A 14,538-nucleotide genomic window follows, 5' to 3' on the forward strand; every position below is an offset into this window, starting at 1 on the left:
ATTTAAGCTGTTTCTGTTCGCGGCCGTCTCTGTGCTATCCCCAGTGCGATGCTGACACATTTATTATGTTGGTGAACTGGATCAGCAAAAAGGAAGGAAAGCAGGTTGTTTTTTAGTCTTCTCAGTTCAATCTCATTTACTGCTTGATTTCACAAACGCTCATGCTGGCACAGTCCAGAAGCAGTTCAGATGTAAAAGCAGGGAGGTAGCTGAGCTGGGGAGCAGAAGCTTATGTTATAAACAGATAAGCCACCCAAAATCATTCATGAAATTATATCATTAGTTCACATTAAATAAGCCATGGATTTTTTTTTTTTTTTTTGAGGAAAAATAGTATCAAGAATGGCAGATCCTTCCCAACCTACTGCAAGGGCATCAGTGGAAAGGCTTATCCAGGTTTTCAGATTAAAGTGCACCTATCTCAAATTAAAAGTAGGAATAGCAAGACTATAAATTATCTATCTGCCTTTGAGAAAGAAATTCTTCTTATTAATTACATCAGCATAGTTTATAGGATGTAATTTAATGTCTTGCCTGGACTTAAAAAAAGCTTTAGTTATAGAGGGACATATTTCACAGGGAGTATCATCCATGAACAAACAAACAAACAAACAAACAAAAAAAATAACCAGCCACTGATACAATTATGCAGCTGTGTAGAATTCATGTACGGAGGAAAAAATCTTAGTAAGGGACTAGTAAGAAAATGGATGAAAAACTACCATAAAGTGACCAACTAATCCTTCATCTCCTTTTACAAAACTCATCTTGAATACCTTTGCAAGACAACATACAAGTCAGTCTGAGATGATCCCTCAAAAAGTTGCTCCAAGCCAGGGATCTTGAAAATATCAAGCTTAAAAGATAGGTTTAGATGGTGACTTAGGATAGTGCCGATGACATAATATTTCTGACAAAAACATTCTACAGATACACATTTTTGATGCAGGAAGAGCCAACAGAAGACACTACAGGTGCATTGCTCTCTCCAGCCAGCTTTACCTGATGCTGGTCCCTCTCTGTGCCTGATCCTAACCTGTGGGTTGATGTCCTGGGGTTGTGACTGGCTGTGAATCCCCTCCCCAGGCCTGATCCTGTCCCCCATTTATGGACTGACATCCTGCATGGCCTCGATCCATTTCTGTCCCCACAGAAGAGCGTGATGCTTATCTATGGGCTGGGGCTGTCCCCAGCTTGCCCTTCCCCCTGGCTGGGAGCAATGGGACAGGGTCCAGCTGGGGAGGCCCAGCTCCGAAAAACATAAAACTGAGCTGTACAAAATGTGCTGTACAGGACATAAAATATTAGAGCCCAGAAATACTCTATTTCTTCATAATTAATCTACATTTAAGAAGTGTTGGCTGACCAGCCAAGTTTCCTGTGCACTTACATACTCAGACCTTAAATCAGTTGAAAAAAAAAAAAAAAGTAATTTCAAAGCTATCTCAATTTTTATTATTGTATAAAAAAACATTTTTTTCTGACAAACAATGGCGTGCTGCGGGTTTTGTTTCATAGTTTCCTGATGAGGGTAAATCTTTATTTTTTTTTCAAGGGTTTGGCAGGAAGCCATAGGAACTCATTATTCTGAATAGTCTAAGGGGAATTATAGAACAAAGGGAATAAAAAGCTTGAATTTATTTTTAAAGCCTGCTTTCTCATGTTTACATTACTTCCAGATCTATTTTGTTTTGGTAAATGTTTACCAACTGTAAGTCTTGATATATGAAAAACAACAAACCCCTCTTACAGAGCGTTTAGTTTTCATGAAAACTGAAGGGTATTTGGATTGAAGGAATTGGTCAAAAAGAGCTATTTTTTGGTTAACCAAAGATCTGCAAAACTGTTAAAATTTCTTTACTCAAAAGAATATATTTCCAAACCAGGACGGTCTCAATGGACATTGAAATGATGACAAACTTGAGTTAAATTTGATTCAATTATTCATGTACTTTTTCTCCATCCCACAGGGACGTGCAGTTGCTGGGAATACGAGCAACCTTTTATTTGTCCCACTTAGCTAACACTGTGACACACTTTAGAACCAGTAGTGCTTTGTTTCTTTTATCCTCGTTTGTGCATGGTTTGCAGGCTTTGCCCTGTAGCTTACTAGTTTTTAGGGTAAATTAAAATGTAGATTCTCTATCTGTTGGCAAAACGAGTAATTGAATATGTATCCTCTGACTTCTAAAGCATCCAAAATGATTATACAACCCAGAAGTGGCCTGTAATCAAGGACGAGATAGAAAGGTAACAGCTTAAGCAAAACTAGAAACAGGAATCACGTGGAAAAGCTGTGGAGATCTGGCAAAAATTCCCACAGCCTTGCCACAGGGCTCAGATGGTGCTGGAAAGAAGAAAGAAATGTAGATGATAAGAACCCAGGGCAGTCTCTGTCTGTCTGTCTGTCTGTAAGTCACGCTTTGAAATCCTCAATACTAAAAAAGCTACAGGGCTACCTTTTTTATTTTTTATTTTTTTAATTACTATTTTCTTTTCTACCTCCAGCCACTGTCTAAGTTTTGGGTTCTTGCTGAGAACAAGCTTGGGGACTGTTTCCTTCCCACCTTCCAGAGGTTTGTCACAACCAACTTGCCCCTGTGGACACGGTGCCACCCCGCTACGCCCAGCCTCAGCTAAACCTGGCTGGGCACTGGGCGCCTTTTGGGGAGGGGCAGCGCCATTAGTGCTGGATTAACTTTGTTTCGCATTGTTCGAGGAGCGTTAACCCCTGTGCACTGCTTGAGGCACGTCCCCATCAGCGCCCTCCCCGGCACGAGGTTCGCGCCCGGCCGTCCCCTCACAGGGCACAGCCCCGCCCCCTACGGGCCTGTAACGGCCATAACGGCCCCAACGGCGCGCGCCCCCTCACAGCCCCTCCCTCCCGCCCGACCTCAGCCAATGAGAAAGGCGGAGGGAGCCCCACGTGACCCCCGGTTGGGCGGGGGGGAGGGGGAAGCGTCGCGAGAGCGTCGCGCGCGGGGGGCGGGGCCGCGCGGCCGTGACGGGAGCGGCGGCGGCGGCGGCGGCGGGGCCGGCGCTGGCGCTGTGAGGAGGCGAAATGGCGGCGGGCGCTGAGGGATCCCCACAGGTACGGGCCGGCCGCTCTCCTCCTCCTCCTCCTCCTCCTCCTCCTCCTCCTCCTCCTCGCCCGCTGCCACAGGTGGGAGGGGGAGCGGCGGGTGCTGCCGCTTGGCTTTCCCGGCTCTCGCTGAGGGGGTTCTGGGGGGTTTTGTCACACCTGGAGTGGTTTCTGCAGGGCTCCCTTGCGTATCGAGTAAGGTCGCTGTGAGCTGTAGATCTGGTATCGTAACGGGGTTGTTGAAGCTCTGGGATGTCACCAGAGTGAGGCATCGAAGAATAAAGCCTCCTGTTGTACCTGGACAAGATCGGTGGTAGTAAAATCAATATTTCTTAAATATCCCCCTTCTGCTCCCTTACGCTAGGAAACAGCCTTACATCACTTCATCTTGGCAAGGTTATATCAGAATTGTCCAATTGAATCTGGACAAAAATACTGCCAGTATCAAGTCCTTTGGAAATTGAGTGTTTCTAGAGAGGGTTTCGTTCCATTTCTCCAGGTGGATTTCCAGGCCCTTAGGCAAGGTGAGTTTTGAGGCTAGATAATTGAGTTATGCCATCTCGGTCAATCCCTTGTAATTTCTTATCCCTCATGGATTCTTTAAAAATCTGTGGGCAGCTGAAAAAGTACGGTGTTGGAACGTGTTACTCAGTGAGGAAACACAATAATGTGAATTAGATTATTCCATCTTCCTGTTAATCATTTGGTATGATTATAAGCTGAAAAAAAATGCCTCCTAAATAAGGTATTCTATAGTAAAGGTCTTTCTAAGAGGGAGTAAGTTTGATTAAAAAAATGCTGCTGCTTGGAAAACAACATCACCCCCCTTAAATGGTTTAGTTATGCACGAAACACGTGACACAATAAAGTACAGCAACTTAATTGCATGGTCCTCCCGAAATCTAGATAAATCTAGATTAATGCATATTTCTGGTACCGGAGTAATGATTTTTTTTCCAAGGCTGTATTTTGAGAAATAGGTCCAGTCCCAGGGAATGGTAGGGGCAATAATATTTAGCAATGATCTAGCCAGAGAAAAGGAAGGATTCTCTTGAAATTGGTGAAGTTTAGTGTTTGTGTCATACCTCTTTGAAATGAGGGAGCAAAAAAATGAGAGAACCAAGCAAGACCAAAGAATACAACACTTCTAACGCAGGTGTATTTACCTACCCCGGTTAGTGTGGATGTGGCTGTTGTCAAGACAGTTTATTTTTATGAATAGACTGTTTCAAGGCTGCCAACCCAATTAATAAAAGTGATAAATTATTAGAACAGAGAAAAAAAGCATTAAGGAAACTTAATAAGAACTTATTATGTAGAGTTCAGATTTACTGCATGTACACTTCAAATGCCTCAAGCCCTTGTATACCTGTGACATAGACGTGCACATGTACACGGCCATGCAGCATAGACACGTGTACGTGTCCATATAGCTACTTAAAAGATTTGCTCTGCACACTTGTGCTTAATGACAAAAAAGATTTCCTTTTTGTTTGCTAATGGTTGTCAGTGAACGCTGACTTCTAGTGAAGTTGTGTGGGATAAATTTGGATAAAGAGTTACAGTTCATGGCAAAATTCCTCTTGAATGCAGTTAAGCTGATTTGGCTCCTGAATTCTGCCTGTTACATGCACTCAAACAAGATTGGGGAAGCTAGCTGAATGCTCATTATGTGGTTTGATGAGAAAGCTTAAAATCATTTTGCCAATTATTTGCTAAAGAAAACATAATAAAACTTGCTAGAAAGACAGAGATGTTTAAATGGGCTTTTATCAGTTATTCCCATGTTTGTTTAATGAGTGCTGATAGCTTTTCAGAACCAGGAAAGTTTTGTTCCTCTTCCATCTGGTATTTGTGCCATTTATTCCCCTTTTTGTTGAGTTTACAGTAGGAGGAAATGTAATCTAATAGTCAGATTCAGTATGAAGAAGTAGAAGTTACCATAAATGTTAGGTTTTAATTTACATAAGGTACAAACTATTCCCAGGCTGTTTTATTTGTCAGTATTTTTGCTTCCTTTCTAGTTAGTTCAAAATTTTGGGTACTGTAGAAAACAGATAATAATTTTATTCATCGTCAATTTTTGTTCTGTGTTGTATTCCTGGACAAGCAGGACCCTTGAGATTTCTCTGAAATGAGTGACAGATGTGGGATACCCTAGCTGGTGGAGGGGACCTGTGTAGGGCAGGATGCTGATAAGACGAAATGGCTCTGGTGTCGAGTTGAGGCAGGGGTAAGCCAGTAGAGTTATTCTCTGGCATCTTTGCACTGTGCTTTACAAGGCTGCTGGTTCCACGAGGTACATGATGCTGCAGGGGGCTCAGTGAGGGTGCCTGGGTCTCCAGTGTGTGCTCACTGACGCTCTAGGATAACGCTTAACCTGCTGTCTGGAGGTGGTGAAGCTGTGGAGCGCTGTACCTGAGTAGATGCTGTTGGAACCCATGTGGTTATGAAGTCATCTCCATGATTTTTGTGTCGGGCTTTGTTAGAATTGCTGCAAGGAATGGTTGGTCTGCGGATGGCAGAGCTGGAGCAGTAGGACTCGAGCCTGGGTGAGAAACCAGCTGTCCCAGAGATGGCTGTTCTGAGCACGAGGATGTGGTCGGAGTGGTTCCCCGGTGTGATGAGATTAACCCAGTGAGTGGGTTAGCCACTTCAGGTAGAGCAGCAGGGACAACGGAAGGTGGGTTTATTTTTCTTGCTTGTTATTACTTCATGGCGGTTCTTTTAACATGCAAATCTAAACAAAAGCATCGTTATGTTTTTAATCTTCCATCCACAAAAGTTTTCTATGATTGAGATTTGTTTATTTGAATTTATCATATACAGATTATATATATGTACATGTATACTGTTTGCTTATCAGTTGCATGTTGTTGTCTTCATTTTCCAAACTTGAGAGAAAGCTAGTTAAGTGAGATGCTGTGCTCCAGAAATGGAAATGGTGCAGTTTATGTAGGTGTAACTTTTTTTTGAAGGTTCTGACAACTTCATCTTTATGAAGGAATGCAGAAATCATGGTGGAATGTGTACAGATATATGCAATCATCATTATTATTATACCTGTGAGGAGGCTTTGTTTTTATAGTTCCTGATGGGGGAGAGAAGATAAAGAATACCATGACTTTATGTCAGTACTACTGTCAGGACTACTTTCCTTATTTAAATTACAAGGACAAACCCATGATTGTTCCTGTACAGAGTGTGTGTGCGCTTGAGGTGATGTCAAGAAAACCAGGCTGGTTAGCTGGTTCTCTATGGTCTGATATATTGATTTGTATTTATTTTTTATTTGCAGTCAATTTGATATGCTCCTTATCTGGTTTGTTTTGGTTAGTCCAGGAGTCTTTTCTTGGCTAAATTCTGTGACCATCGAGAAAGATGAAGTATCAAAACTTGTATACAACTTAAAAGGCCTGCACATGCTGCACATTAATGCCTTTTATTCATCACTGTTTTGAGGGGATATAGGGATGAGTGAAACGAGACTATTTTGTTTCTTTTCATTGCTGTGAATTAAACAGAAAATTGTGAAACCTGTTTAGATTTCATTCCTAGATACATATATTTGTTGTTAGAATTGGGTTTGAGATCAATAAGGGTAGCTGGCTTAAGCAGCAGCTCTTCTGACCGATCATGGTGAAGTGCTGGTGAATGCATCCTTGGTCCCCTGAATTTTGTCAGCTGAGGCGGGACTGCCCAGAGCAGTGCAAGAAGAAGCTCGTGGATGTGTGTTACCCTAAACAGGATTCGCGTGCTGTTTGTCTGTAATGCTTGTAGGTGACAGAAAGAATCAGGCCAGTTGGCTGACTGGGTAAGAACTGTTTCCCCTCTGGATTGCTGAAGTGTGGTTCCAGTGCCTTGTGTGGTACAAGAACCTGCTGATGAGCTTCACTCAAGGCTCAACAGTAGTGAAACAATATTTCACATAATGTTGTCTTCCACCATTGAAATGTAGTTAAACGTTTATGAACTAGTTGTAATATGTGTGTGGGGGTTATTGTTACCATTAATTTTACATTTTATGCCTCATTTGAAGTTAAGGCAGTGTATTTTCCAAGGGCAACAGTCTGGATGGGGTGCTACTTGATCTTAGTTCCAAAATATGTTTTCTTTCTTTTGGCTCTCTACTTTCTCTACTTGCATTTTCAAAGTGTATTACTAACTAGGTAGGGAACCATAAAAATAATCAAGTGTAAATGTTTTTTGTAGGTATTTTGAGCTGACTTTCATTGGATACTAAGACTGGTAAAATCATGGATACGTACGCAAGGGCTCAGGGCAGTCGAATGAAACCAAGAACGTCTGTGAAAAAGGTAACTCATTAAAAAAAATAATTTCATAGATTTTGCATCAGTCTAATAATAACCTAAGTGAACGTTAAGGATTTTTTGTTTGTTGCTTTTTAAGTTTTAACTTCGGTAATGTTTCAAAGAGGCAAAAAACTGTCCTTGCTCTCTGCATATAGCATCGTAGAACTGTGAGAAAGAATAATTGGTAGAAGGCTTTTGCCTCTTGTCTTCCTTTTTTGTTTTGAGGTGATGTGATATAACTGTGATGTATTTGTATGTTAAAATTTACCTTGTTTATGCAATATAACTATTTTATTTTGATTGTTGGTTCACATCTATATGTAACAAATTAAAATACACATACATAGCATTCATTGAAAGCAAAATCTGTGTTACGGCTTATTGCAGTATCTTTATATCTTTGTTTCCGTTCTGGCTTATCTTTATGTTTATGTGAACTTCTGGGCAGTGCTTTGGTGAAACGTAACGTCTGCCTCGTGCTTGTGAAAGATTTTTTGAACAGTATTTATTTATTCTTTTTATTTTTCCCTTCAGTTTAGAGAAATAAACTGCAACTTCCTCAAATGAAAGTATTACACGGCAGTTTATTCTGAAGGAACAAATTGATTTATCCAATGATATTTCTCAAAGTAGTTGAATGCAGATGAGTATTTTTCTGGATCTTCCTTGACTTCTGACTTAAAACTGTATGGTGCTGAAGAGAAATTGAGCAAGAAAGAATTTTGTCACCTGGAAACTGCATTGTTTTGTAAAAGATTTTTAGAGAGTCAGGTTATGTGGTCCTGTAAGAATTGCTTGAGAGCAAAGATGAGCTTTATGGGACTGCCAGGCAGAGAATCACTTGTTCCAGTTTCTGATAACTGCCATGCATTAAGCAGTTTCTAATTATGGGTGATATTCTTTCACTTTAAGACATACTGTATACAATTTTTTTTTTACAGTTTTACAAATAAACTACAGTTAAATTATTTATTTAACAATATTCAGGTTATTTTACGCTTGAGGATAGAGTGAATTGTAGAGGATATTTTTAATCTGCCCTTTTTGTTTACTCTTCAATTTAAACATGCACAGCCCCAACATAACAACAGACAAAAACCCCGTAGGTTTTTAGGCCTTTGCATTGCAGAAACCTCTCTCTAATAACGATAGTGACCAGTAATTCCTCACAGATACTAACGGTTGCCTAAAATACTAGTTCTGTGAATAGCCATTAAGCAGTCTGGTCCGTGTGGTTCCAGTGGCATGAATTCCTCCCTTCCCAGGTGTCTCACAGAACTCTGTTTTCATTCAGCCAGACTCTGGTGTTTTGATTTGTAGCGGCCTCCTCTTGATTTTTCCCTGAGGGGCAGCTACTTAGCTTATGGCAGGGAGCTTTCGTTCTTTCTCACAGAGCCAGGCAGTAGGGTGGTCAGAATTGTGCTATATTTCATCTGCTGTTGATTCACAGCTCACAGTCTGAGTCCTGTCTTCATAATACTTCAAAAAGAAATGTTGAAGTAGCTGTAGAAGTCAGTGCATGGTTGTGGTATGCACATTGAAAGTTCAGGTTTCCATTTTTACAAAGTGACTTCAAAATAATAAGCCCATTTAAATCTTACAGCACAAGAAGTCAAGAAGAACTCTTTTGTTACTTAAGAGTAGAGTAAATGTGACTCGCCAGCATTGGACTTGGTTTCTTGGCAGATAATGGAAGAAAAAATGGGACTTTTTTTTTTCTGATACCTTTAGTATTTCCTGGAAAATTTCTGCTTGCTTTGCCAAAGCTTTCTCCAGTGTTACAGACATCTTGCAGGCTTATTTGGTTGCTTGAAATTTTTAGGGAGCAGTTGTATAAAACAGTTCCTGAGATTACTGGTAGAAACTGTACACTAGTCATACTGTGAAGGATCTGTAGCTAATGACTTCTTGATTTGTGGTCTACAAAGGGAACAATGCAAAACTCTGCGTTGTTCTTTTAAGCTGGAGCAGTGATGCGGATTTGTGATTGTTGAGGTCTGTCTTGCTCTGCATGCAATTTAGGATATTTGTATTTTCCCCTAGAATAACTTAGTGAACACAGATTTCAAGCTTACTATGGAAGTAGGGTTTCCTGTCAGACATCTGAAGTTGAGATTGCTGTGAGGAAGGAGTACACAGACCTAGCAAGTAGATCTTTCTAGGTAGCTTGTTGTTGTTGTTTTTATTTTTATTTTTTTTTCTCATAAGTAGATGTATATTGGTAGTAGTTGTACTACTTAGAAGAACAAATTAGCATCTTTCTGTTGAAGATGACCTCTTGTCCTTATCTACGCCTATCAGCGAGTCCCTGAGACTATCAGATTTTCAATTTTTAATTTAGCCTAGTGTCTCATAGGCTGGAGTTGAGGGAACTTGCTTTCAGTGCCTGTTAGATAGGAGGTTTTCTCTGAAATTGAATCCAGTCCTCCACTGTCAAAAGCACAGTTTTGGTAATATGAAGAAGTTTTCAAATTATAGCCTCAGAGTTAATGAGGGGAGATTAAGCCAAAAACACAAAACCAAAACAAACAAAAAACCCTGAACCCCCAAATCCCCTAATGCTGATTTTCACAGAATCACAGAATTTCTAGGTTGGAAGAGACCTCAAGATCATCGAGTCCAACCTCTGACCTAACGCTAGCAGTCCCCACTAAACCATATCCCTAAGCTCTACATCTAAACATCTTTTGAAGACTTCCAGGGATGGTGACTCCACCACTTCCCTGGGCAGCCTGTTCCAGTGCCTCACAACCCTTTCAGTGAAGAAGTTCTTCCTAACATCTAACCTAAAACTCCCCTGGCTCAACTTAAGCCCATTCCCCCTCGTCCTGTCACCAGGCACGTGGGAGAACAGGCCAACCCCCACCTCGCTACAGCCTCCCTTGAGGTACCCATAGAGAGCGATAAGGTCGCCCCTGAGCCTCCTCTTCTCCAGGCTGAACAAGCCCAGCTCCCTCAGCCGCTCCTCGTAGGACTTGTTCTCCAGGCCCCTCACCAGCTTCGTTGCCCTTCTCTGAACCCGCTCAAGCATCTCCATGTCCTTCTTGTAGCGAGGGGCCCAAAACTGAACACAGTACTCGAGGTGCGGCCTCACCAGAGCTGAGTACAGGGGGACGATCACCTCCCTAGCCCTGCTGGTCACACTGTTCCTGATACAAGCCAGGATGCCGTTGGCCTTCTTGGCCACCTGAGCACACTGCTGGCTCATATTCAGCCGACTATCCACCATCACTCCCAGGTCCTTCTCTGCCTGGCAGCTCTCCAACCACTCCTCTCCCAGCCTGTAGCTCTGCTTGGGGTTATTGCGCCCCAGGTGCAGGACCCGGCACTTGGCCTTGTTAAACTTCATGCAGTTGACCTCAGCCCATCGGTGCAGCCTATCCAGATCCTCCTGCAGAGCTTTCCTACCCTCGAGCAGATCGACACATGCGCATAGCTTGGTGTCATCTGCATTTTAAACCTTTTTGAACCATACTGCTGTAATGATTAATTCTATGAATTTCAGACTGAAACTGTTCACAGCAAATTTATACCTGTTCATGGGTGTCAGTATTCACCTTAAATAGTTGTGATTTTTTTTTCCCTTTTGCTGATGTTTACCCTCATGGTGTATTTGCAGTTGTAAGTCTCTTCTCTGTTAACCTTGATTTTTTGGAAACTGTAAGCCAAGGTTTTAGTGTGCTTTTGTATGAAAGCTGCTGCATTCTGGTGATTATCCTTCATAGTCCTCCTTTCTGTGCTTGTTGCAAGTTAATCTTCTTTTTACGTTTGGATGATATGGTATGTGCAATTACAGACAATGCGCTCAGCGACTGGAATGATGTCAGTTCTGGTAAAGGACGCTGCAAGGGTCACGTTTGCTATTTTCAGTGCTGCATCATATTGATTGTTCACTGCTATATCGTGATTGAGAGAGAGTCAGGTCTCTTGTTTCCCAGCTTGTGAATTCAGAATTCTATTTAAATGTTTGCTATTAGTTTTTAAGGACATACCCTTGTGCTTGACAGGTTTGCATTTCAAACTATTCTCACCTTGAACAATTTGTTCCTGTATATGGTGTTGCTCTTCTTAATTGATGATGCCTGCTTGCTTTGAGTTACTAGGTTCATCTGTACGTTTACTCTTTTTGTTTTGTTTGTTATACTTATTCATGCAGATGATACTTGACCTCAGTCTTGAGTTGGAAGAAGCTGGTTTTTGGTTACTGGCCCACATCTATTACCTTATCAAAAAAAAACAAACAGCTTTGCTGGCTCTGTCTAGGCCAGTTCTTTTCTGGAAGCAGCTCTTTTACAAGCTCTTTGTTTTTTAACTCTCTCTTTGGTTCAGTGTCAATAACCTATGGAACGTAATATAGTTGAGGGAGATGATATCTATCTTCTGCCTGGTAATTTCTGTATCCATTTATTCTTTCCATGCTCTAAGCTCTTTTATATTGATTCATACGATTTTAAAAGCACACATCACCTCCTTCCACTCCTTAAGTCAGTATATTTGATCTCTTCAGTCATGTAGGGCCTCTGTCAATGTGTGTGTTGAGTTTGCGTGGCAAGGGTGTTGTAGCAGGGGGTCTGCCAGACCTTCAACTATCACTGCTTGATAGTTCTTCCAGACCTGAGGAAGATTTTTTTTTTTTTTTTTTTTTTTCAGATTGCTGCACGTTTCTTTCTTATGTATTCAGCCTAATATTCTCCAAAATTCTGAATTTAGTAACTTGAACTACAGTGATTATTAATACCATACTTCTGTTCTAGTTTTCCATCCTGTCTTTTCTTTTGAAATATTAAACTCATTAAGGAAGAAAATACTTACATGTAAGTAAGATGTATATCGATACTTCGTAGCCTTAGAAAGCCCAGTAACTAGAGAATAATCTTCAGCACTTGTCAGACTGAATTACTTCTAGCCTGCAGAAAATTAGCAGGTCATGTTTGACTTTTTTATTAATGTTTTAAGTGCTGTGACTGATTAAGTTATTGTATAAGCTGGAAATGAGACATTTCAACATGTTGGTTTGACTTCAGAAATTACTTTTCTGTGGGATGAGTTGGGAGAGACTGCGTGCTTCTAGATTTATTGAGGGAGAGTGTCTGAGCACTATTGGCATTGCAGCCACCTGTAAATCTGGATGATTTAAAGACTCAGAGACATTGTCTGCGTATTTTGGAAAGTATGGAGATCTGTATGCAACATGTGAGAGTAAAATTGCAAATAAACATATGGAGACAAAGGAGTAGATGAAAGTCAGAATTATTTGAATAAATTTAAAATTTATTTCAAATGACCCCCAAACTGCCTTAAATGCAGTCCAAAATGCTTCAGTTGCATTGCCATCTCTTACTTTTCCATAAAAATGACTACTTTAACTGCTTTAATGTCACTTGGCCATTGCTGTCCTAGCCTTGTTTGCTAACATTCTGAAATACGTTTTGGTAATTTCAGGGGTCCTGAATTTTGCTTTTGTCTCTCCATTCTAGAAATGCTTTCCTAGTTCCATATTACGATGAACACAAGTGTGGTAACACTGGCCATGCTAATTGGGCTTCTAGTGCAGTAGTATATAACACTGTTTTTGTTTTTTTTTTTTTTTCAGAGTAGAATCATCTTTCTTGAGGTTTAATTGTGATGTATATGATCAGTTTTTACCATAAAGAGATTATTTCGCTGTGGGATTGTCAGAAATGCAAAGCCTTCTCTGACTAAATTTTGCTTTCTAGTGCTTGTACTGTTGTTTAGGAAGCCATGCAGGTTTGAAATAACTTGTAAACTTGATGCATTTCTCACTTATTTTTTATCAGGGCAATCACACGGAGAATAGATAACTAGATTAACAATTTACAAGCACATTGTGGTCTTATTTTTACTTCTTAATCTTTCTACTTGCCAGAGAAGACAATTTTAAAAAGAAAATTGAAGAAAAAAAGGTGGCTGACTTTCAAAAAATAAAAGTGAGAGGATATTATAGGTTGGTTTTCTTACAAGTTGAGGACGCCTTCAGTTTTTCTGTCATCTTGTTTTATTTGATTTCAGATAGCAGTGATAACTTCTGTTTTGCTACATTTTCTTACAGTGGGAGAAATTCCTACATTTTTAAACCTTTTTTAGCCATGCTTGCATGTCACCATAAATTTAAATAAGAAATGTTAAAAGAAATAATTGCACAGAATTAAGTTCTTTATTTTTTCACAGAATGGGAAAGGAGAAAGTGCAGGGTGGTTCTTGTGTTCTTATATTTGTTTTCTTCCACTCTGAGTGGTGAAGCCACCTCTATAACATTTCTTGGCTAAACTTGCTTTTAATTCTCTTTAAGGAAAAGCTGATGGAAAGTTCCATGTACAGGCTCCAAGGAATGGGTGGGGCTTGTGTTTCTTATTGGATTCATCTGTTTTCTTTTTCCCAAGTCTACATGTTCTCACCATATTATTATTATTATTTTTAAGTACAGACAACTTATTTTGCAATAAAATTTTCTTGAAGAAAAGACCTTATCTGTTTAAACTCAGGATGTGGAATTTAATGGTTAAAACTGGTGGTTTGTGTACAGAATTGTTTGAAACGGTACTTATAGTAAGGAAACCTGTGGGAGTGTAAGGGATAGACCCTGTATTCAAAACTGAAAATACATTTGTCTTATTTTTTTCCATTATTTTTCAGAGTTTTGGTGAAGGTGTTCTGCAGTCTATGAAGTCACTGCTACACAGCAGGAAAGAGTTATGCAGTATATCAGCAGATGAATGTGTAAATCGGGAAGAACAAGATCATTTTATTGAGGTTTGGCTTAATATTAATATTTATATATATTTTTGGGGTATGGCAGAAAGTTACTTAGCTTGCAGCAGAATGGGAATAGTGAATGTGAGCAATATTGCAACTTACTGGCTTTTAACTCTCTACCCCAAATTGTCATTCTTGAATTCAGTCACTGTAGTCTTGAAAACAACTGTGACATTTCAAGACGACATGCTTTGTGAAACTAAATAACAAAACGTGTGGACTTTGTAAGAATTGTGTAACTGGGTGTATCGCATTTGTGAGCACTACTGTGATCAGGTTGTATGGACAGTACCCTAACAAAAGTAGCAGAGCATTTTGATCCAGGTCTGAAGATGAACGTTAGTGGATTATTCATATTTACCTTGTGCT

General features: G+C 40.3%; 1 protein-coding gene across 3 annotated transcripts in view; it reads left to right on the forward strand.

The window, feature by feature from the left end:
* The first annotated feature begins 3,035 nt into the window (after positions 1 to 3,035).
* The window catches only part of AKAP11 (A-kinase anchoring protein 11), a 39,655-nt gene continuing 28,152 nt past the window's right edge, over positions 3,036 to 14,538 (forward strand). For all 3 annotated transcript variants that reach the window (XM_032208120.1, XM_032208122.1, XM_032208123.1), the window contains exons 1-3: positions 3,036 to 3,091; positions 7,295 to 7,398; positions 14,050 to 14,166. In XM_032208120.1, the coding sequence (XP_032064011.1) occupies positions 7,339 to 7,398; positions 14,050 to 14,166 (177 nt within the window). In that variant the 5' untranslated portion in view covers positions 3,036 to 3,091; positions 7,295 to 7,338. The remainder of the gene's footprint in view (positions 3,092 to 7,294; positions 7,399 to 14,049; positions 14,167 to 14,538) is intronic.

Source organism: Aythya fuligula, chromosome 1 (assembly GCF_009819795.1).
Source record: "Aythya fuligula isolate bAytFul2 chromosome 1, bAytFul2.pri, whole genome shotgun sequence".
Classification (NCBI taxonomy): Eukaryota; Metazoa; Chordata; class Aves; order Anseriformes; family Anatidae; genus Aythya; species Aythya fuligula.